Raw genomic sequence first — 23,892 nt, 5'->3', positions numbered from 1 at the left:
CAGCGGTTTAACCCGCAGCGCCACCGCGTCCAAAAATAACCCCCAAATGATGTGGGCCATTTTTGATCAAAAGAGTGATAAAGAAAAATGATGCTCAATGTATCAAAGGTGAAGAGAGAGAAGAGAACATAGGCAGCAGGACACAGCACCAGAGCCATGCAAAACTGACCCACTCCTTTATGGGCCCCAGAGGGGGCGATTAATTAAAAAAAAACACCTTCAGGAAATGTTGCAACAAATCAGGCTCCTGATTAGATGTCCCACTCAAGGGTTAGCATCCTAAAAATTCATCTTCCAGCCATTAATGTATCGTCCAAATGGGGGTCCAGCCAAGGAGTGATGGATGGATGTTGTGTCGGCATCACTGAATAAATGCACAAACGTCGTTTCATCCTCACCCTGTGAAATGACTCAACACAGGGAGTTCACACAACACTTTAGCATACCTCTGATTCATAAAGACATACATATCTGGACCACTGTATTTATTTAGGAAGAAATGCTTGAGATGTCTTTTCATTTCTTTTTATTTAACTCCATAAATATTTTTTCATAAGGCTCAGTGTCTTTACAACACTTTTTTTTAAAACACTGTTTTGATTTTTTTTTAATACACACAACTCCGACATTTGTTTGACAGGGTCAAACAATCCAATAAAAACAAAAGAATAGAACTGGCAACTGAGGATTAGCTGGGTCACCCAAATCCTTTGCTTACTTGCTCAGACCGGTACAGCCTCCCCTTGTAAAAAACTTAGTATTCAGCCCCAAATTAAGATTTTTCTTCCCTCCCCTGCTTGCATTCCCTGGCATAGGTTCCTCCATTCCAAGTGCAATTATGCTCCAACAAGCTCATTCTTATCTTCTCCAGGAAAAAAAAAGCCCGGTGGTGCCATGCAGAACTTACAATAGCTACTAAATATACATGTTCCCTGAAATGTAGCTGCAATGAAAAGGTAAGCATAAAGAGAACGAAATGAGAACCCAAAAGGATCACAAGTGTACTATCAATAACACTGAAAAGGACAGCTACTGTCCATCCAAAAACTGAAACAAATTTCAAATATATGCTTTTCTCTTTGTTTTTCCTCTATTTATTGTCTATTTACAACTGTTAGATGCACCTAGATTGATTCTTGCTCTGTTTTTGTTTTCCTTAAATTTTCAAAGAGGATGGGGAAGCAGAAATCTTGAAAAGAAAATCCTTTGTATCTGCAGTCAAGGGGAAACGTTTCATCCGTCTACAGACAGAGGGTAAAATCCCTGCCTCTGCATATAAAGTGTCAAGATTCTTCCTTTCTGCTAGAGGAATCCCATGTACGGCCAATGTCCTTCTTCAGTGGATGCCTCCTGGCACCGTGTGACTCCAGACCAGCTTCCTCTTGGTTTGGCACAGAAATCTGAAGTCAATGTTCAACCAACATGCCCAGTTCTCTCTCCCCTTTGGTGCCCCCTCCCCAAATCCAATCAGATGAAGGCCTTCAAGGAAACAAGACGCTTCAGGGTCCCAACAGGTCTCCTGGTCCAGAATCCTGGGTCGCGGGGCAGCTGTTTGGATGAAGTTTTGCTTCAGTCCTCATAGCACCTTGTGTAGGAAGGAGGTGTGTTCCTGGACAAGTCAGGGAGGGGAGTGAGCACACTCTCTTGCTCGGGAACAAGTGCCAGCCTCTGTCTTACCTTGCCAACGAGTCAGTAGAGCCCTTCCCCCTTCATTTTCCTTTACTCCCCCCTCCCCATGTTTAGAAAGAAGCTGCCAGTCCAACAAGAGGTTCTTGTCAGACCACGTTAATCTTGATTTATGACGTAACTAAGGAGGTGACGATGGTGGTGTCCTTGTTTTTCCCCTAGAGTTGAATTTTTAGGAAGCATCTTCTCATAAAAATAATGGATGTTTCACTTTCGCTCTCTGAGGCATAAAACAGCAAATGAACAGGCTGAACTAACACTCTTGATACCTTCTCCTCCCCTCCGATAAATAAATAGGCAAAGGAGTAAGGAAACAAAAATGCTCCCTGCCTTGCTAACTTGTTCCCTGTTCCCTGGCACTTTCCCTCTTCTGCTTCTTTGTTTTCTTTCTCTCTCTTTCTCCGTTTATAACAACGGAGGCTGCTCCATTCTTAAAGCATCTGCCCAACTAAACAGGTCAATGCATAAGGCAAATGTAATTCATAAAACTGAAGTTGTAGAAAACTCAGGGTGGGCGTGTCTTGGGTGTATTATAAAAAGGTGATCCAAAACATTTTCACTCCTTTGACCCTTTATCATTTATCTTGCTGAGAAAGCCGTCTAAATTTTGCTGTGGTTGGCTTAAATGCAAAATCAGCAAGAGCCAGGGAATCCCTCCTGTTCAAAGGGGCAGCCAGGTTTTCCTGCTGTGCCCATAAATCCACAAAAGGAACAGTGATCACCCCAGAATAAAAAGGAACGGGATGGGTTCGCTTTCATTTTTCAAAGGATTTTTCTTTAACGAAGTGCAAATCAGTAAACTCAAGCTAAGCTAAGCTTAATGCTACCTTTCAGCATCTTTCTCACCATCCAGTTTCCCCTGGTAACATCTTGGAAGCTAAAATGAGTGATGGAATGATTTCTTTGCTGTCAGCAACCAAGGGAAGAAATCCAAAATAATATGACTGACATCTCATCATCTATGTTAGCTTACAAAAGGGACATAAAAGGCAAATGCCACAAAAGCCCATTTCAGAATTTGGACAACCCATTTCGTTGCATATGTAGGCCACTTTTCATGCTGGGGAGCATACTTTAAAACAAACAAACCACATTTTCAGTGGCCAGGATGCAAAAAGGCAACAAGGGAATGATGCAGTGAGAACTCATAAATTGCTATTTTATGTGTGCTGAGCACCTTATTTCTCTGGAAAACCATGAGAAATCTCACCACAAATTCTACTGGTGGGGCTCAAAAAGAGGAAGGGGGTGCCCCCTGTCTAATTAAGTGGGTTTAGTAGAGATAGTGCAATATAAAACTGGGGAATACAATGCTATTGCATATATATCTTCTAAAAAAAAAGAGAGTACATTGGGGGCACAAAAATGGGACTGGGAGCTGCATGCAACTCCTCCCCCAATATATATTTTATGATCCAAGAGTCCTAGCATGGGTGGAGACAAATATTTGGGTCATTTTATCCATTTGGGGCACAGCAGGAGAGTTAAGAGGCAAAACCCTTTAGACAGGTGGCGCCTTGGCAGTGTTGCCTGTTTGCTGAGCCAACGGCTAGAACCTGGCCAATAATAATTCCACAGCTGTGATGGCCACCAAGTTCCTGACATTTCTTTGTCCAATGGATGCTCATGAAATGGCAGCTTAGTTCAGATATGCAGCATTAACCTTCTTCCATCACATTACACCTTTACAATAAGGACATGTTTTTGATGATGGAGCCAACGACCCCCAAACTCTGAGCTCATCATTATAGGCTAATGGTGTGGTGGGATGTTAAGGTCTCTGGCCTCAATCTTAGGAGCAATGGAGTGGGCCAGGCCAGCAGGGTTCTGACAATCAGTTTGGCACTTAAGCTGGGATACGTGGACGTTCCTCAAATTCTTTGAAACGGTGCGGGAAATGGATCAATTCCCCCAGGAATGAAATGGGAATAACTTAATTGGGATTCCTGGGGGATGGGGGTGTCCCAGAGTAAAGGGAGGCAAATGCAATTAAAAAGGCTGCACCACCACCAGCCAAAGTCATACTTCCTTGCATAATAAAAAGTCATATAATCTCTCTTCCCGCCCGCACTCGGAGATAGTTGCCGGGGCACTTCTGAGTTGCAATCCCTATTTTCCAGGGAAACCGCAGAGCAGAAGAGCCACAGGGCTGGCGTTCCTCTACCAACTGCATTCAAAGCAACATAAATATTAGTTGAACGGTACAGAGGGAGCTTCAGATCAGAACCAAAGGGGGGGGGCACAAATCACAGCTCATTCCAAACAACCAAGCTGAGCAAACTCTGAATATTCATTGCTGGCGAGGTAGTTGCTCCAGCCAATCACTTTCCAGAGGAGCAAATGTGAATTAATTCCATCCTTCTCTCCCTGGGTCTCTGACAGGCTCCATCCATGGCACTCTGGAGGAACAGTATGTAGGGGAGGAAGGCGCTGAGCACCCCTCCCTGCACCCAGCCGCTTTCAGAAGAAGGTATCTATAAATAAAATCCCCAAAGAAATGTACACCTCGCCGGCCCTGGATGGAACGTGTCAAAGGCAGAGCATGTGGCAAATAGGAATCATTCTGGGAGACCATTTCCGTAGCAGAAAACTTCAAAAACAAAATTTAACAACATTTCCAATGATGCCAAAATAAAGAAAGTTACATGATTTGAAGTACTTGGTGCTTCCTAGAATAATGCAGCAGATACTGTTTCCCTAAAACAAGTATAACAAAAAATGTTTTTGGTCCTTCAAAATTTCATTCATATATATATGAACAATATATATATATATATATATATATATATATATATATATATATATATATATTGTTAAGTTTCAACAGTGCTTCTCCAAAAAAGGTCCATCTATAAATATATTTTTATTTATTTTTTAATTTTTTTTAATTTATTTTAAAATTCTCCCTCTCCCTCTATATATTATTTTTTGAATGGCGTTAACCTGCTGAAGTTTTGCCAGAATGGTGACTGGCTGCGTTTGGGTTCGGTGAACTCATAGACCTGCGGTTGGGCTATGCCATCGGTTACCAAGTATTGTCCCTGATTTAGTGGATCCTGGGGTGGTGGGTATGCTGGAGGAACGGATCGGGAGTAGCCGACGCCTGAATGGAAGATGGAAAAACAGGAGAGGGAGGAAGGATGGGGAAGGAAAAGAAAAAGAGGTCCATCACAATGCAAGGATTAAATGGAGACACCAATTCATCTTTCCCAGTTCCCCAAATTTGGTCATAGAGCGATGCAGTAAGACCTGGCATGGGCACCCTTTCTATTCCTGTTGGCAGAGAACCATGTCCTTTTCCTGAATTTGAGTGTGGTATCTTCAAGGAGCTGCCAACCCAGACTGCAAAGATGTCCCTGCCAGACTCAAAGCATCTTTGCCCACTTTTGGACCCAAATATTGTACTCTCCTGTCCCATATAAATCTTGATGATGACCCACAGCTCCTCAAAAAGCTGCCACTGACTTCCCACTTTTAATGTAACAAAGGTGGGGAATTATTCAAGCAACCAAATATCAATGAAAAGATATGCCAATGCCAACTAAATTGAAATTAAATCAAAACTTGTTTTTGTCCTGGCCATACCTACTTCTTGGTTTCTGGTTCCAATGCCTTTCAGGGAATGGCATCCCCAGCACACTACTGAAATCCAACAATGGTACTTTTACTTTGGACCTCAGAAGACGGCATATTCTTCTCTTCTACGTTCAAGAAACAAAATCCATAGAAGCAAAAGCCAGTATGGTTCTTAGTGACTCCTGTTGAATTATATCCTTCATAAGCTGCCTTATACCAAAACAGATCATTGGTCCAATAGCAGTGATCTTCTAAGGAACCCTGTAGGAATCTTCTGAGATGCTGAGATTGAACTAACATTGTTTCATGCAAACCCTGTGCTCACTGAGCAGTGGTCCTGCTAAGCCTAAATGAAGAACCAGACAGCATGGAAGATAATAAAGGAAGTTAATTACTAATAAATATGAAAGAAAGCACCCTAGCCAATCAGTCATGAAAACAGACATACAGATAAACCTTATGCATTCACACTATAGCTCCAAAAGAGGACTATGCTCCCCATCAAACATTTCCTGAATGTGTTCTTTTCCAGCAAAGGGGAGATATTTGAAATCTAAATTCTTGGAAATCTAAGAAATTGAAGCTCCTGTTTCCTGTTGAGACTCCCCAAAGAATGTATTTGAGAAGATGGACTTCAGGTTTTCTTGCTGGAGGTGTAAAAAAATTGGGGGTTCACTGACCCATACAAGGTAGCCATGTGATCATTTGGTATCTTTTGGGGAGAGTGTGTTAATGTGTACAAGCAGATTTATGGGAAAAATCTTTAAATGTTAAAGATTATGTTAAAGATTATAATTCAACATGTATACCAAAGCTTTGGAATTTGATCGTTTATCAGGAATTATGGTTGTATTGAACATGGGAGTGGCTAGAAGAATCATACTGAGAAATTGGGAAAGTGATTATTTCCAGGTGTTAAGGAATGGTTGTGATATATCTGTTTCGGAAAAGGCAGTATTTTCTACTAATCAAAGAATGCAACAATATGTGTTACTATGGCAGAGAGTTTCTGATATTTTACAATAATATTTTGTATTGTTCATATTACAGTAGTGTATTCATTAGTCAACCACTGACTATTGATAAATACAAAATATATGATTTTTTTTCTCTTGTTACTTCTTTTCTCGCTTAGTTTGCATTTTTAGTTTGTTGGGGGTTGTCTGTTTCCTTTTTTAAAGTTTAAAAATTGTTTTGTTAATTGTTTATGCATTAAATAAATAAATTAAGTATGTAAAAAAAATCCTGTTGAGTCAGAGTGAAAAAAACGTGAGTTCTTCATTAGGTCCCCAGAGTGGTCTGCCAGGCACACTTGGGAAGCAAAATGTCAGTCCATTTCCCTGCAACTGCATTGACAGACTTTATGCCTCCATTATGGAGATCAGACATAGCCATTTTGACAAGTTGGCACTAATATTCTTATTCCCAGGGAGTAAGGTTACTTTTTTTTCTAGTCCCATGAAAGCCACCCAAGATGTTGGCCACTACATCCCGTGGTAGCAAATTCCATTTATTATCTATGTACTGAACCCTAGTTGATCTGGTTAATAAATCACAGGGGAACTACAGTGGGGAAGTTCATGACTTACTTGAGGGCCTCCAAGGTGCCCCTTGCTGGTTGTCCTGCTGGGCTAAGTTAGCCTTTCATCTAATCTATTCCTGGCATTTGTGCCCCCTTCCTTAGTTTCATTCTATTCATGCCTCCCTGAAGTTTGAAGCAAAGGGTCAGCTAACCATTCTGCCTAATTGTCAGTTGCTCATCAACTTGAGTGCTTTAGAGATAGGTGGTACCACCTCTCCCGAAATAAGTGGAAAATAGGGCTTTCAGGTTCCTCTTGGTTAGATCACATCTTGCACTTCGGCTTCACCCCTTAATCTTGCTTTCTTTGTTCTTTCTTGCCTCAAGTACCCTGACATCAAAAACCAACCAACCAAACAAAAAGGTTTCATTCTCCAGACAGGAGGCAAAATAATTCTCTGTGAAGAATTCTTTTAAGGGATGTAATAGACAATTACTGGGGGAAAGAAAATCCCACAGGAACAAAGGTCTTGCTGGAGGAGAGCTTATCTTCAAATGCTGCTGCATTTTTAACTTACAGGTTTTTGCAGACAAGGTACAAATTAGCAGAATTCTGGACTGAATCATGCAAGATGGCAGGGCTGTTCTTGGTTTATCCGTAATTTCATTATCAGTCAATGTACTAGAGCAAGACCCACCATCCTTCTAAGCTTTGGGCATGAGTTTCCTACATTAAGGAAGGAATGTGCTTGTTCCATTAAGCAATAGGTTTAAGGTTTAAATAGTTATTTAAAGGGTCTTCACAACAACTCATAGGCACAATTAAGAAGAACCTGTAGATCCTTAAATGGCCCTCAAGGACTTCAGGAAGCACATCAGCAATGTGGCAACCATATAAAGGGAGTGTGGCTGATGTTTTGGTCCTCTTCACTGCAAGTCTTGAGGTTACAGTAGGAGTAGTGAAATATGTGTGTAAAGGCTAGCAGAGGCTCAGTTTTCATATTTTTGTTTCTTATTTTAAGAAGGAATGTAAAGATAAAAATAAAAATCGCAATCCTGTAATTTAGCAATTCGCTACTGAATACTGATGCTAGGCTTCCAAGGCAGCTGCAAGGAAGGCATGGGGAGAGGACAACCTGCATGTGGCTTGGAGCTAGAACTTGCCCATTCTTGATTTAAAGATGAAGTCATTTATCACATCACAAGCTTTATTGGACTAGAAGCAGAATTCAGGAAGCTGCCTCCAGGTTGTCAGTGTGGATGCCCCAATGTTGGGCTGTAATCCTATGAGTTAAGATCAGGGGTCAGTGGAAATTCTGGATCTCCCTCCCTCACGGTAAGGACAGATATAGATCCACCCATGGAAGTCTTCCTTGGATGGGACAGTGCTATCACAGCGTCCTCACCAGAGGCAGAACAAAAGGACCCAGGGGAGACATATCTGTTGAGAACCGTGGGTTCACTCTCCAGGTAGGCTCCAGAACAGGGCATGAAGAGCATCCAGGGGAGGCAGAGAAATCAAGTTCTAAAAGAGAGGTGTGGGGAATGGAAGAAGGATGGAATCCTCTCTCCTGGTGCTATGAATATGGTTTATGTAGTGGCTGTTTTTCTACCATAGGTAGCAGGAAGACTCTAAGGAACTGCAAAATGCTATAACGTCCTTTGTAATTTAGAAAGTGTCGACGTGGCCTGGTTCTGCTAATTTTGAAGAACAATCACCCCTCACCATAGATATTAGCACTTAATCAAAGACTGGGCTTGCCATAAACTTACTTAGTATCTCCCAGTTTTGACCAGGCAAAAAAGAAAGTCCTTCAAAGGTTGAATAACATTGAATCTTTTCCTGAAACAACAGAACCCTGATACCAAAAAGCACTTGGCAATCTGCAAGCTATCTACATACTGTACATCATTTATTTATTTTATTATTCACATTTCTATCACTGCCCATCTCCCCCTAAAAGGGGGACTCTGGGCGGTTTACAATAAAATTCACCTTAAAACCTCAACATCATAAAATCACCAAGTCAACACCTACAATACTAAAATAATAAATAAATACAAATATTAACCTTTCCCAGGCTGAGAAAGGATGTTTTAGAGCCAGGCACAGAACAGGTTCACCAAAAACTCTGTCATAGAATTTGTCTGCCCATGTGACTCTGAAGAACTGGAAACATGCATTGCTTCACTGCAATTTTTATGGGGTCCGCACAAAGGTTGCACACTACCCATGCTGTGAATGCTAAGGGAGATGGGTAGAATAGTAATCCTCTCCTTTCAGACTCCAAGCATACTACCACCGGCAGCAGAGTTATCAAATCTTTGTGGCTGCAGTGAAAACACAGCAACAACGAGTGCAAACATATGATGAATTTGCTAGTCTGGACTGATGTTATTAATTTATTAATTTTGTCTTTCTGGCTTCATTTTCTTTGATACCCTGATCTTTGATCGTCATAATACACTTGATTTGTATTGAATGATTTGCATACGAATGTCTTCACTTTAAAAAATCCACCATTGGACTTCATGCCGTTGGATCCACCCAAGCTGAGAAAACAAGAATGGCTTCTCGGAAAGGCAATTCCCCACCCTGCCAAAACAGCTAAGGCTACACAAGGAAGGAACGCGAAGCTGGTGGTGATGGAAATCAATTAATTTATATTCAAAGAAGCCTAGTTTCAACACTTTCTAAATTACAAAAGCCAGGTTCTAGACTAGAACCTGGGTCTCCTCGCTCCTAGTCCAACATCTTCACCACCACGCCACTGACTATAGGTGCTTTCCTATAGATTTTATTTATTTAGTCATTTATCTAATTTGTCCCCGCCCATCTCCCCCCGTCGGGGGACTCTGGGCAATTTATGCACACTGTAACAGTTATCTAAGATAAGAAATATGGATCTAGGGCAGCCTTCTCCAACTTGGCCTTCTCCAGATGCAGTGGCCCTACAAGTCCTAGAATACCTCCCAAACAACATGGGAACTGAGGTCTCAACCATACATTTGGAAGGCACCAAATTGGGCTAAGCTGTGACTCAGTAGCGCCCGCCTGTGGCCACCAGCCCACCCATGCTCAGTAGTGCCCAGGTCCCTCACCCACCTGCCCGCAGTTCTTGCCCACTGGCCTGCTTGTCTAGGACTCCAGTCATGTCAGGTCCTCCCTTAATGACCCATGCGATCTCTGGGTTACAACAGCAACGGGACTGCTGTCGCTAAGCAATGTGGCCATGTGCCATCATGCTTTATGACTGCATCACTCAGCAATGGAAATTCCAGGCCCAACTGCCGTCGTAACCTGAGGACTACTTGTAGGCACTAAAACATACACAGGTGAAAGGAAAGGACAGGAAAAGGGAGACAGCATTGGGGGTGGGGGGTGGAAGAACAGTAGGGCAAAAATGGAGATCTTGGCCAGGTGCCTTCCACTCAATGCACACAGCACATGGAGGTAGTTACCTTTCTGCTTACTGACTTTCCTTACAGTCATGGCTGCTTGTCGTTTCTGATTCTCAGAAATTTCAAAGCCTGGGGATGGAAGAGGGGGGAAGAGTGAACACTCTGGAGTTGCAGAAGTCTAGCCCCCTTCTCGAAGTGGACTTCTTGGACCTTAGGCAAAGGCTTGGAGAGATGGATTAACCCAGCATGCCTGGTATCACCCTCTCTCTCTCTCTTTCTCTCTCCCCCATGCATTTTGTACACAGACCATTTTGTATGCACTCTGCCCCTATACGCTGATCTATATACATATCTGTAGATAGCCCCACTGTTTGCAAGGAACTTTTCTAGTAAAAAACTTCTTGCTGCACAGTTCTGGTGCAGGTTTCTTTCTTCTGGTGCACTGCTTTTTGATATCTATACTTCCTAGGCATGCTTTTGACTTGTGTCCTATCTTGCAAAATTGAATTTGGCCATTAATACATGAATGCTGGACCACCACCCTCCACTCCTACCATCACTGCACCAACTCTCTCTTTTCCATAGTTTATAGGGCCCATTCTCCTCCATCAAATGACATGGGAACTGGCAGATATGAGGCTATCACATGGTTCACGTACTGCTTTGGGAATTGCAAAGTGGGTAAAATGCAAACCAAAGGAGTTTTTCTTCCAATCCTGTCAGTTTGACGTGGACACACCCCTTTAACAGAAAATCAGCTCCATGTTCTGATGTAAAATGCCTGCCAATCACATGACTGCTGCTTCCAAACTTTGGGCCCTTTAGACAGGTGGGGCTAAATCTTTAAGACTTCCCACCAGCATGGCACGATGGCTGGGAATTTGGGGAGCCCCAACCTATCTTGGAGGCTCTGCGTTGGGAAAGGTTGAAAAGAGATGATACCACCCTACTTCTTGAAAGGCATCAAGCAAAAGATTGTTACTTTCTTCCAAGCCCCTTGCTCCACTCTGTCCTATAGTTCAGTCATGTCGCTCCTTTGAAGGCAGCACAAGCCTTCCCTTCAACGGGAGTCCCTGGTTTTCTATGGGAAAAGAGGCAGATTCAGGAACTAAGGTAGGCTTGGCTTTTCTAGATGGCAAGGAAAAACACATGGTTGCAGTTCCCCATTCCAAGTAATGAGAAAGGGGTAGTGCAACCTGTTGCTTCTTCTTTCAGGAGATTCCAGATGGGTTTGGGAGCCAATGTACAAATAGTGCAGCAAGAGGCCAATGTTCAATATCTGGCCAGAAGGGAAGAAGGGTTTCTGACCCTTAGACCCCTCTGCTTAGAACCTCATGTCTTACCTATCTTCTCATCTTCTTGTACCATCTTTCGCTCTTCCCGGAAAGCTCTGAGCCACCGCAATTTCTCTTCCAGCTTCTTAGCAAAAAATAAGTGCATTTCCTCAGTCTCCTTATTATGTAGTTTGAAAGCATTCTTCATGCTCACATTGAAGTCATCATCCCTTCCATCTTCAATATCCAAAACCTCATAGCGGTCCATATCAATCCGTCCTTTGTAGTACAAGATGTCTCTTCTTATCAGATCCTGCATGGAAATAAACATTACAAAAATGGCCATTCAAAATTGGGTCATGTTTAAAATTCTGATTTCATCTCCTCAGGAGAATTTAACGCAATCATTGGAATACAAAAGCTGTTTATTAAGAATGCTAGGATTTCAACTCTTCTTGAGTGTTGTTGAAACTTCTCAACTTTTCTGCTTGAGTCTGGGGAAAGAGATGTAAGTCTAGTAGTACCTAAGATCTGTTGCAGATTAACACTGGCTGGTAGCTTCTCTCTGAAATTCAGCAAGAAGTTCAGAAATCCATTTGCCAGGGATGAGTTCCCCCAAATGATTAGCAAGCAGGTTACCAGGGGTGGATCTACTATGAAACTAATGAAGCTTAAGCTTCTGGGCCCTTAATCCCAGAGGGACCCCAGAAGCAACTTTAGTCCACATTGCTTAAAAATTTTGGGTCTACTGTATGAGAAGGGTTTTTTTTTAAAAAAAATATTAATATAGGGTAATTCAATACAAAATAATAGTTAAAATAAAATTAAAAGTTTATTAAAGTATCATGTAGGCTAGCCGTAAACAAAAAAACGTTCAAATGAAGGATGCTTCATTCTAAACGTATTTAATATAAAATAATTATAAATCATTTAAAATATTAACGTTTATGACAGAAATTAAAACTTTTATTGAAATTATTTATCTTAGGCTTGTAGTGGAAGAACCTCACTGAAGAAGAGAACAGTGGTTACCCAGACCTCATTGCTGGTTGCGAAGGGGCCCCCGTAACAGTCCAAGCTTCAGGGCCACAAAAATGTAGGGGTGCCACTGCAGGTTAACCGGCACCACACAGGCCCACAAAGCATTTCCAATGCAGTTTCAAGTGGTATGAAAACAGGATACCTTTGCAAGCAGGAGAAGATGGTTCCAATTTTTTTTCCCTACCTACTACATAGGTAGATAAAAATAGACGTATATCAAATAAATGAGAGAAGAAGCTCCCACTGTCTCCAGCTTTCTGTGTATGCTGGATGATGTGGGCAAAGAGAATGATGGAGGCCACCAGTCACGGACAGCTAGTTCATTAGCAAGCCAACTCTTACTTCAACTTTCCTTAGCCTTAGCTAACCCAAATTTCCTCTGGTCTCATTTTATTTTTCCTCTAAGAATTCTTCCTCTACTTGGTGTTCTTGGGTATCCCCACTTCCTGCTCACCGCTTCTACCTACCTGCATCGCCGGGTTGCACAGACTTGTGAGCGGGTACCCTATGCCTTACTCAGCCTGGCACTCTCCACAGGTGCTAGACTGCAATTCCCATCAAGCCCAGTTGGCAAGGGTGAATCAGAAAAGGCTGCTCCACCAGGATGCACAGAAATTGCAACTGCCTCTGATTCAACGAGCCGAGAGGGAGAATCGCACTGCCAACACGTGTTCCTGAGCCCGGCAAGGAAGAGGCGTGCAAGCTAGTCCCCCACTGCAAGCAATGCTTTCTCCTTGTTGCCACATTTGGGAAGTAGAAGGGAAGGGATTAGCAAGGAGATCTGATACAGGGAGGACAAGCGCCCCAAGGTTTTTAAAAAAATTTATTTATGTGGCATTGGCTTATCTACCACATCATAGGCATGTAGTTTATTTCTGGATTTCCTCTGAGGTGAGTGGGATAGTTTGTCACACATCTGGAGCTCACCACATTGAGGAAGGCTGCCTTCAGGTGCCAGAAAGGTGAGCTCCAGATGTGTGGCATTTTTGATGCCCATGCTCCCATTAGGATAAGAGCTGTAGGCCAACCATGGGGGAAGGCTTTAAACTGTAATCCTGCTTTAAACTTTTGATCAAATGACAGGGGTGATGAGAAGCAAAACCCAACATATTTGAAAGGCAGCAAGGGGGGGGGCAATGCAGTCCTTTGGGCCTAATCTCCAAGAGGCTTCAGGACATGCAGCGGTATGAACACAGCCCCGTCTGTGACGCCCCCAATCCCAGGATAAGATGCAGCTGCTTAAGGTCCTGTGAGCAGCTGCTGTATTTACATTCACACCTGCTCTGAGGCAATCCTTTGGACATCTCCAAAGTGCTGGACAGTCTACCACACTGAGTAAGCTGAGCCAGTATTTTGAAATATATATTCTGTTTAAGAGCAGCTAGATGAGCCGAGCATAACATCGCACCTACTCTTGTTTGAGACTGCGTGAGTCATCAACCTAGCTAGCTATTCATTCCAGCTGGACAAATATGGAGCTCCGTAAATATTCAGAATGTTCCTACCGAAGAGTATAATGCAGGTGCTTGAGAATACAAGTTAGGTGTCCAGGTTTTAATTTTATCTTCCGAACATAAGAAATTGTCAACGTTTCCCACAAACTAATTTCTGAATGCGGTGGTGAAGGCACCAGGCTTGAAACCAGGAGACCCTGAGTTCTACTCCCACCTTAGGCACAAAGCCAGCTAGGCGACCCTGGGCCAGCCACACTCTCTTGGCCCCAGGAAGGAGGCAATGGCAAACCACTTCTGAAAAAAACCTGGCAAGAAAACGGCAGGGACTTGTCCAGGCAGTCTCTGAGAATCAGACATCGTTGAACGGGTTGAAAAAAAAATTCTGAATTGCTTTGGTGGCACAACAAAGTGGTTGCATGGCATAAACCATGTATACGGACCGGTCTTGAAAAACAGTTCATCGACAGCGCAAACCCTGATTTTATAAAAGGCCCAACTTTATAATGAGAAGCACATCATTACCCTTTGAAATTTAAATAGCCAATTTAATGAGAACTGAACCAAAGTTGTGTTTTACAAGAGGAGTCATAAGGTCCTAAATAAATCGTTGGCTTCCTGGTGCTGATCTCAGAATTCCTCAGCAGGAAGGAGTTGAAGTTTCTTGTCATATTTTTTGTTATGTCTTGAAAAAAAAAAGGGCACTATTAAGAGAAGTGTCACGTTGAAATATTAAATGTTTGCAGTTGAACTTAGAAATAAAAACAGAGAAAGCATCAACACAATTTAATAGCGAGTTGTACAGCAGAGGCTTCAGCCAAAATTACTTTTATATAAGTTTACTTAGACAGAGAGATTCATTAGGAACAGCTGGTGCTAGACCAAGGGACTTCTTTTTAAGAAGAATCTTATATGGTAAAGTTGTGTGAGCAGCTGACATAGGGATACAGCAGATGGTCCCCTGATCTAGGTGAGTCCCAGGGGGCTGAACATGTAGTCAACTGACTTAATTGAGACTTCAAGGGGTGAGTCAGGATTTAGAGAGAGAGAGAAAAATTATGGCCAAGGCGAGGAGAAAATGAACTGAAGCCAGGCTCTGTGGAGGTTTAAAAGTGCCAATGGTACTGGGGCGGGGAACTTCCAGACTGCCTGCTGTTGCTGAATTGTCATTCCCAACATCAGTCACTACTGGCCATGCTGGGTGAAGCTCCTGGGGAAGTCCACTAGTTCCCCAGCCCTGGGAAAGAAATGGGAAGCTGGGCAAAGGGCTTTGTGTCAGCCTTCCCAGCTAGATCAGACAGGAAACACGACCAGACGAGCTCCTTCTACTTTATTGTAAGGCTACGTTAACAGAATCTTGCAAGTCTGAAAGGACAAATCTCCCACCGTCCCTTTTACAGCCTGAGAAGTGAGGGAGTTCCTTTCTGAGTTTCTTTCTCTGCCTGTTATGCAGCTGCAGGCTCCTCCGGCTTTTATCTGATCATTCCCTAGGCAACATCTCTTCCCCTCGTCCCTTGAGGTTATTCCCACATACCATTACGCACTGGGAGAAGTCAAGTGGGGCAGGGATTGTAGCTAATGGCCTCTCTACATCTAGAGCAGTGTTTTTCAAACCTGGCAACTTTCAGATGTGTGGACCTCAAGAGGGTAAAATATAAATGCATTTATAACCACTGTCAAAAAGATTGGAAGCCGCTTGTTTATAGTGTTCTCTGTTTTCTTTCTTCTCCTTTTTTTCTTTTTCTATTTTCTTTTTTTACTTATCCACTATTCTTCCTTATTTGGTTCCTTTCTAATATTTGTATTGTTTTTATCTTGTTAAAAATTTCTTCAATAAAAATTGTTTTAAAAAAATGTGTCTTCAAGTCCCAGAATTCTAGGACTTGAAGCCAAAGCATCTTAAAGTTGCCAAGTTTGAAAAACACCAATTCAGAGGGTCCCAGGCTGTAGAAGATGTATCTATGAATACAAAGTGTAATGGAGGATATTGGACTCAAAAGAGAAGACAAGCATTTGCACTCTGTATATACTGAATTTATGAAAATGGAAACTTAAGGAAGACAAGATGTACTTGACACTTAGAAGCACAGCCCAGCCCATTTCTGCATTCATCTTATTGCTTTACGAACGGTTCCTATATTGCACATCTAAATACTATCTAAATAATACCCACAGTGGAAAATTGGATTATAAACTTGATGGAGCTTGTGGAAGTGGCAAAGTTGACCAGTTTGGTCAGGGAAAAAAATGATAAAGACTTTTCTGAAAGACTGGAAACCTTATATGGTTTTTTTCTTGAAAGAAGAAAAGACAGAATTAATGATTTATGGATCGGGGGATTAGAAAGGGTTAAAGAGAGAGGGGAAAGAGTAAGATGGCCATTGCTCAATAGAGTTTTACTTTGTTTTTCTCCTTTTAAATTTTGCTGGTCATTGACTGAATAAATACTATTGTATTGCATTGTATTTTCTCAATAGAAAGAAGCGTGGAAGTCAAAATCCCATGTTTTCTTTCTTTTTATCACTTTTCTTTTTTTCTTATTTCCATTTGTTTTTTCTTTTCATTTTTATACTTTTATTGTGTTGTTAAATTTTAATAAAAATATTAAAAATATTATTTAAATAAGACATTTCTGAATTAATTTAGAATTCAAAACCCTGAGCATTTGTCCTTTAGAAGAACAAATGCTTTAAAAGGCAAACACATTCTGATACAAGCCAAGAACTGCCTCACACCTCTCAAAAACCGGCGGAATCTGATGGATACCTCAATTCCAACCCAACCTTCACTTGAGATGTGCATATCTGCTAGCATCTTTATCAGGAGTGGCAGGACCAACGACATGGATCAGCATATTTGTGGACATGGCTTAAAATGGAGTGGCAAGGAAGGATTGGGTGTAGCTGCTGCTTCAGCTTCATGCCCAGCTTATGGAATAGGCTGTGATTGTTTCTGAAAGCTCTTTTTGACCAGCCAGTTTTGCATTTGTGTTGGATGTCTAGAATTGAATGCTGGCTGATGGAACTCTCTGAGGCAGAGTTTCTCAACCTTGCCCACTTTAAGTTGTGTGGACTTCAACTCCCAGAAATTCTGGGAGTTGAAGTCCACACGGCTTAAAGTGGGCAAGGTTGAGAAACTCTGAGGTGCTCAACCACGGGATGGCTGTCAGAGATGCCTTAAGTAGGATTCCTGTATTGAACAGCTCTTTCCACATCTATTGATCTGTAACTGACATTCGAATGTTCTTCACTTCCTGTTTAAACTACTCTGTGAAGTTGCTGCCCAAACTTTTTGGTACCAGATTTTGCTGCTATTAAAATGGAAACCACTCCCATACAAGGATGTTTTCAGAAAGAAGGTATTCTCTAAGAATATTTCTGGACCATTAAAGGCTGGCATCATTGCCCCCCTTTGTTTTCTTCTTTCCCTATGGTCAAAGTTCCTGGAAATAATTTGGAGAAACTATTTGTGGGGCTGCTGGAATGATTAATCAGAAGTCACATCCTGCATTATGCTTTGCATTAAAAACCAAGCTGCTTCACAAAAGTGACTCTGAGCCATCTTCAGTGGAGACTGGGACCTCAGCCCTGATTGCTCATATCTAGTGCTACTTCATTCTAATTTCTCTCCGTGACAATGAAAATTTAATCTGAAGCTTAATCAACTTTGCTGCATGCTCTTGCAATATGTTACCTGATCAGAGCTTGCCTGCAGACTTAAAAAAAAGTGTGCTTTGTCATGACAGCCTTAAAATAGAATTAGTCTTACCCAACTGCATATATCACAACTTAGCAAGAAAAAGTTAAACAATCCTAGAGTTGGCAGAGGTCATTGAGGCCATGCAGTCCAACCCCTGCTCCTTGCAGAAATCCAAATCAAGCATCCTTGACCGATGGTCATCCAACCCCTGCTTGAAAACACCCAACAACAGAGGCGCCCACCACTTCAAGAGGAAATTGGTTCCACTATTAAGCTGTTCTTTCCATTCCATTTTGGGGCAACTACATTTCCCTTGGATCAGAGAAATTGAACAACTAGAATTACACTTGGTAATGATTTGAGGAGAGAGCAAAGGATATTATGAATTAAAAGGTAATTTTGACTCAAATTAACTAAGTTAATGCAAAAAGAATATGAGAAAAAAACCGAATGAGAGAGTCAGTATTGTGGAATGGTTATAGCATGGGATCAGCAGCTGGAAGAGTCAAGTTCTGGTCCATCTTCAGTCACAGAGGCTAAGAGATTTTGGGCCAGGTATTCTTTGCCCAATTTAGTCTGCAGGACTTGTGTGGGGAAAAAACAGGAGGAATCAGCACTATGCCTACCAGCTTGACCTCCTGAATGAAGGACAGATATAAATCTAAGTAAATAACTACATAAATATTATAATTTACAGGGAAAAAACTTCCAGGGAGGGAACAAGAGAGTGAGCTATATCTGACACGGTGGATCTACCTAGTGGAAATCCTTATCCACTTCCTATTAGACTCTAAGCCTATGGATGACTCCAGCCTTTAAGCCTAGAAACTTTTTAAAAACAAGCTGATTTTTTTCAGGATACTGAAATGTGGATTGTTCTCACTGAGCAACTCTTAGAGTACTGCAGAATACATCTAGCTGTGTTTGGATTTTGGCTTCACAGTTTGACCTGCTTCATAGGATGCTTCTTTTAGCAGGATCTAAATCAGATCTGAAGCACTGCACCTACAGCACTTTCCACTCCGTGTGAGATGCAAAGGAATTTGACAGTGCTTTAACATAGTTTTTCAAAGGTCTTTGGTGTTGGAACAAAGATGAAAAGAAACCAGCAACAATGGGAAAACCCAGTTGCGTTCTCTTATCAGAATCAGATGTTAGAGAGATTGGAATGGCTATACTGCTATGTATTACTGGAAGGGAAAACATTAAAGGACAATTGGCTTAGGTTCTTCTCCAAACAGATCTAATAAGGAGATAATAATGGGGTAAGTGGCCCATTAACTAGCAGCATTTATGCTCATTTTGCTGTGAGCAAAGCAGCTCAAAAGAAGCGGCTGTTATCTTCTGCGGTCCAAATAAAAACAAGCAATACGTCAGGAAGGAGCACCCTGCTTGGGACTCAAGGCCTGCCAACTATGTTTTGGGGCAGCCAAGTGCAACCAGGAGAGCCAGTTTGGTGTGGTGGTAAAGGCATCAGGCTAGAAACCAGGAGACTGGGAGTTCTAGTCTCGCCTTGGGCATGAAGCCAGCTGGGGGATCTTGGGCCAGTCCCTCTCTCTCAGCCCTAGGAAGGAGGCAATGGCCAATCACTTCTGAAATCTTGCCAAGAAAACTGCAGGGACTTGTCCAGGCAGTCTCCGAGAATCTGACACGATTGAATGGATTAAAAAAAAAAAGTGCAACCAGCAGTTCCGAGGCTGCAGAAGCACCACAAAGTTCCCATGAAATTGCAATTTCTAAAACAACAGAAAAAGCAAAGAATTAATTACAGGGAGAATATTCCTAGTCAATGGGTTTAAATGTGAGTGGCAATTTAAATCACATTGTAATTTCAATCCAACTAAATCAGGTTCAACTTTTTTTTCAATCTTGGCCCTGCCTCTGTTTGGAACACACGCCCTGGGAGGCCATACGCAATGGGTCAAATGCAAATCTTGGGGCTACCAGGCAATTTCCCTAATTTGGACAAGCCACAGCAAGCAAGAAAAAGCAACTGGTTGGACTGGACCCCTGTGCATCTGACTCTCCAGTCTAATGGCACTGGCGTCCTTGGAAGGGAGCTGTTTCCCACTACCAGATCCCCTGGATCAGTGTTTCTCAACCGTGGCAACTTTAAGATGTATGGACTTCAACCCCCAGAATTCCTGGGCCAACTATGCTGGCCAGGGAATTCTGGGAGTTGAAGTCCTCACATCTTAAAATTGTCAAGGTTGAGAAACATTGCCCTGGATTGAACACCCAAGATAGGCTCAAACTACTTCAGAGAAACTTACAAGGATGCCAAAAAGCCACTGAGTCTACCAGCTTATTTTCTCTGGGGCCCAAATATACTTGACATTGTTCTTTATATTCTTTCCAACCCAACAGAACATTGCAAAGAAACTCTGTGAAGGGGTCCAGACTCTGTCCGTAGCAGGATAATTCTCTGAAAAAATGAACAGAATGGGACTAAATTTGGTGTGTGTGAGGGGAGGGAAGCCAGTGAAAGGAAGCCTGAGTTTGAAAAGGGCTGGGCGAGGTCAGGGACTTCAGAGAAAAATTGCCTAAATTGCCCCCCATGTTTCCTTATGGGAGAGACAGCTGGACAGTGGCTTAGATTGGTGCTGATGGCTCCATTCTAAGCCCACCTCCCTCCCAATCACATGCCTTAAAGTGGAGTAGATGCAGCTCACCCCATGCTTCCCAGTGTGCACACACACAAATGGATGGCTGCTGCTGATAAAGAACTCGGAAAGACTTTCAAAAGCTATGCTCTGCCAATCTTGATTTTTCCCCATAAGCTTGCTTCTTGTAATGGTGTGTGGGAAAGACCTTGGAAGATGGGGCAAAGAGACAGATAAGAGATAGCACAGCCTGCAGCTGGATAATGGGCAGGGCAAGAGCCTCAGAAGGGACCCTTCCTAATTTCTTGGGCTGTAAAGGAGACGGGAGGAGAACTGTACTTTCAGACTGGCAGGATTCTGTCAATGTAGCTTTACAATAAAGTAGAATTAGCTGTTTCTTGTCTGGTTTGCCCCACAAGGCTGACACTTCTACTGGCCATACAGAGTCAGACCTCAGGAACTCATTGCTGGTCTCTTCTTAGGACTAGATGTTGGTTGCCACAAGACAATTACCTTTTCCCAACAGGGGCTGGTTTGTGCATTATCTCCAGCAGACAAACTGGTGGCTTACAGAACAACCTAAAGGGAGTTAGCATCTTTGTTACTAGTTGGCTTCCCTAATCCTAAACCTCTACAGAAGGGACCCTCAAGTATCTTCCCCAAGCTTTTCTGTTTGTGTAATAGTGTGTGGTGTTATATAAATGCATCTATACGTGTAGGGGACGCGGTGGCGCTGCGGGTTAAACCGCTGAGCTGTCGATCGGAAGGTCGGCGGTTCGAAACCGCGCGGCGGGGTGAGCTCCCGTTGCTCGTCCCAGCTTCTGCACACCAAGCAGTTCGAAAACATGCAAATGTGAGTAGATTAATTGGTACCGCTTCGGCGGGAAGGTAACGGCGTTCCGTGAGTCATGCTGGCCACATGACCCGGAAGTGTCCTATGGACAACGCCGGCTCCAAGGCTTTGAAACGGAGATGAGCACCGCCCCCTAGAGTCGGACACGACTGGACTTTACGTCAAGGGAAACCTTTACCTTTACCTATACGTGACACTGAAGCATATTTCTAATACTATTATTAGAAATATACTTAAACACTTGTACATAATACTGCTACACGTCTGACACTCAGCACCACGCCAAATTATATTGCCAGATATGTATCTGCAAGCAAATTTTTATTTATGTTCTTATTCAATTTATACCCTGCTTTTCTATTTGTGTAAATGCTTCAGTGGGTGTTTTTTTGCAGATGCTCCCTCCTCCTCCTCCTCCTTGCGGAATTCTGTGGAGGAATTCAGTGGAGGAAAGACTGCAAAAGGTCCCAGTTTCTCCTCCTGAACAGTGCAGACAAGAAAGCCCTTTAATTTCACTTGAGGAAGACCGCACAGAAGGGACTAAGCAAAGATTCTTCCAGCTGTTCTTTCCTCCTTTCCAAAAGTGATGAAGGACTCCGTAGTCTTGTTCCCTTTTTATATCCCCTCTTCTAAAGGCACAAACCCATCCGGAAAGCATGCACCCTGAAGGCAACGGAGAAAGGTACATTTTCTTCTCTTGAGTGATCATAGGTGTTACTGTATCCATGATCTCAGATTAAAACAGCCTGGCTTCCATTCTCAAGTAAGGCAGGAGCAGCAGTGGAACAGCTGGGGGCCTCTTTCAGCACCGGCACCCCCTCCCAGCCTGATTGGAGCCTTATCTTGCCTTTCCAAAACCATTTTCAGAAAGAAATTCTGCTCTTTGTTTGTTTTCTGGTCTCCAGCCTCTTGGCAAAAATGAAAGCCGTCAGTCAGCTGGCCAAGCAATGTGATGCACTTAGAGATTTAGTTGTAGGTTTGGTGAATCAGCTGGCCATCCTGTAATGTCATTCAAACATTACCCTAAACTTCAATCCAGACCAGACGTGGCACTGCAAATCACACGGTCAAACACCTAGCAGCCAATGAAAGAACTTTAAATATGGTCTTCAGCTTGTTCCATACAGGGCAGCCTTTCTCAACCTTCTGAACCCTTGAAATATTTTCCAGGCCTTGGGGAGCCCCTGCACATTCAGGCTCAATCATAGGCCAGAAGTTACAAAATTATTATATTCGTTTCATGGGGAGGCCTGTCTATATGCATTAACAGCATTCTTAAACTAAAAATAAAGAATGAAACTTACCTCTTTAAGGTGAAGTTGCCCGGATTTGAAATAATTTTTTAAATAAATCGTGATCTCCCAGGGAACCCCTAGTGACCTCTCACAGAACCCCAGGGTGCCACCGAACCCTGGGTGAGAAACCCTGGGATAGGGCGATAGTTTTCTGAAGGCTAAGCGGGTTAGATGGATGCCTGGTCTTTCACTTCGCAGTCACAAACTCTAGCAGTCTGCAACCAACCTGGTTTCCCATGATTCCATTTTATTCCAAGGGGAGAGATCCGGAAGGACCTCTTCCTCTGGGGTTTTTTCCGCATTGCTGAGGGAGAACCCTGCCCCTGAGAAATTCTTCTAGCATTTCTCCTCCTTCTATTTTTCTACCTGCAAACAGAGCAGAGTATTTTGAAAGCTCATCTGTGCCCTACTTTAAAAGAATGCAGAAGATCCGAGAGGGATTTTTCAATCCTCTGAAAAGAATAAGCAAGGAGGTACTTTTAGACGCCAATGTGCCTGGTGACTTTTTTAATTAAAAAAACAAAATAAATAATTGGCCTCCATCGTCCATTTTATTTTTAAGAATTATTTCAACCCCTTGACAGATATTTTCCTGAGAGTGCCTACAAAATGCCCTCAAATGTGTTCCCCGGCCCAGAGCCGACCATCTCCTGCCAAGCTCAGCATTGCAAGTAATGACAAAAGAAGCTAGAACCACTCAGACTTCAATCAGGAGTTTTAATGTGACAATAAGGAATACAGAACCTTGGAGATTTCAATAGGAACCTCAGCTCTCTTGGATTAGTCAGTTCACTGAGATGGATGTTTCTTTGAATATCTTGAATTTCTTCTTCTTGGGCTTTTTGCAGCCCAGTCTGAGCTTCCATTTATGAGATAAGCTACTAAAAAACTCCTTTCCTCTCTTGGATATATCTAGCCTCCTTTCCCTTCCCTTTCCCTCCCTTTCATTATCCTTCTAATCAGTCAACTCCTGGAGACTGTCCGGACAAGTCCCTGCAGTTTTCTTGGCACGGTTTTTCAGAAGCGGTTTGCGATTGCCTCCTTCCTAGGGCTGAGAGAGAGGGACTGGCCCAAGGTCACCCAGCTGGCTTCGTGCCCAAGGGAGGACTAGAACTCACGGTCTCCTGGTTTCTAGCCTGGTGCTTTAACCATTACACCAAACCGGCTCTTGTTTCTTTTCTTTTCTTTTCTTAGCCTCCTCATAATCTCTCAAACCTAGTCCTGCTTCATGGGATCATTTGATCCTCAGGTTCTGATGGATACTGATCTATGGTATTACTCTGTCAAGGTATCACAGGCACTACAACACCTGACCTACAGAATAACTGAGTTAAAAACTGAAATAGGGATAAATGCTTCTATTTCACCCTTGTCTTTATTTTATCTATAAGCTTACTCTACCACACAGCCCACTGTTGCTCTAAACAAGACAATTCCTTAAATGAATTCCAGAATTAGAGCCTGTGCAATTTGCCACAGTCTGCATCCCCTCT

At 42.6% G+C, this 23,892-nt stretch overlaps 1 protein-coding gene across 2 annotated transcripts in view; it reads right to left on the bottom strand.

The window, feature by feature from the left end:
• Positions 1–509: 509 nt before the first annotated feature.
• Positions 510–23,892, bottom strand: part of ARHGEF9 (Cdc42 guanine nucleotide exchange factor 9) — a 199,209-nt gene continuing 175,826 nt past the window's right edge. The window contains exons 9-12 of one of the 2 annotated variants that reach the window (XM_063313471.1): positions 11,527–11,770; positions 10,244–10,312; positions 4,630–4,789; positions 510–1,906 (exon numbers count right to left, since the gene is read on the bottom strand). In XM_063313471.1, the coding sequence (XP_063169541.1) occupies positions 1,894–1,906; positions 4,630–4,789; positions 10,244–10,312; positions 11,527–11,770 (486 nt within the window). In that variant the 3' untranslated portion in view covers positions 510–1,893. Of the gene's footprint in view, positions 1,907–4,519; positions 4,790–10,243; positions 10,313–11,526; positions 11,771–23,892 lie in introns of those variants that run through there. The other variant, XM_063313470.1, reaches the window with a different exon arrangement.

This window comes from Candoia aspera, chromosome 12 (assembly GCF_035149785.1).
Source record: "Candoia aspera isolate rCanAsp1 chromosome 12, rCanAsp1.hap2, whole genome shotgun sequence".
Classification (NCBI taxonomy): domain Eukaryota; kingdom Metazoa; phylum Chordata; class Lepidosauria; order Squamata; family Boidae; genus Candoia; species Candoia aspera.
The sequence above is the reverse complement of the archived record's forward strand: the minus strand, read 5'-3'. Positions and strand labels throughout refer to the sequence as shown.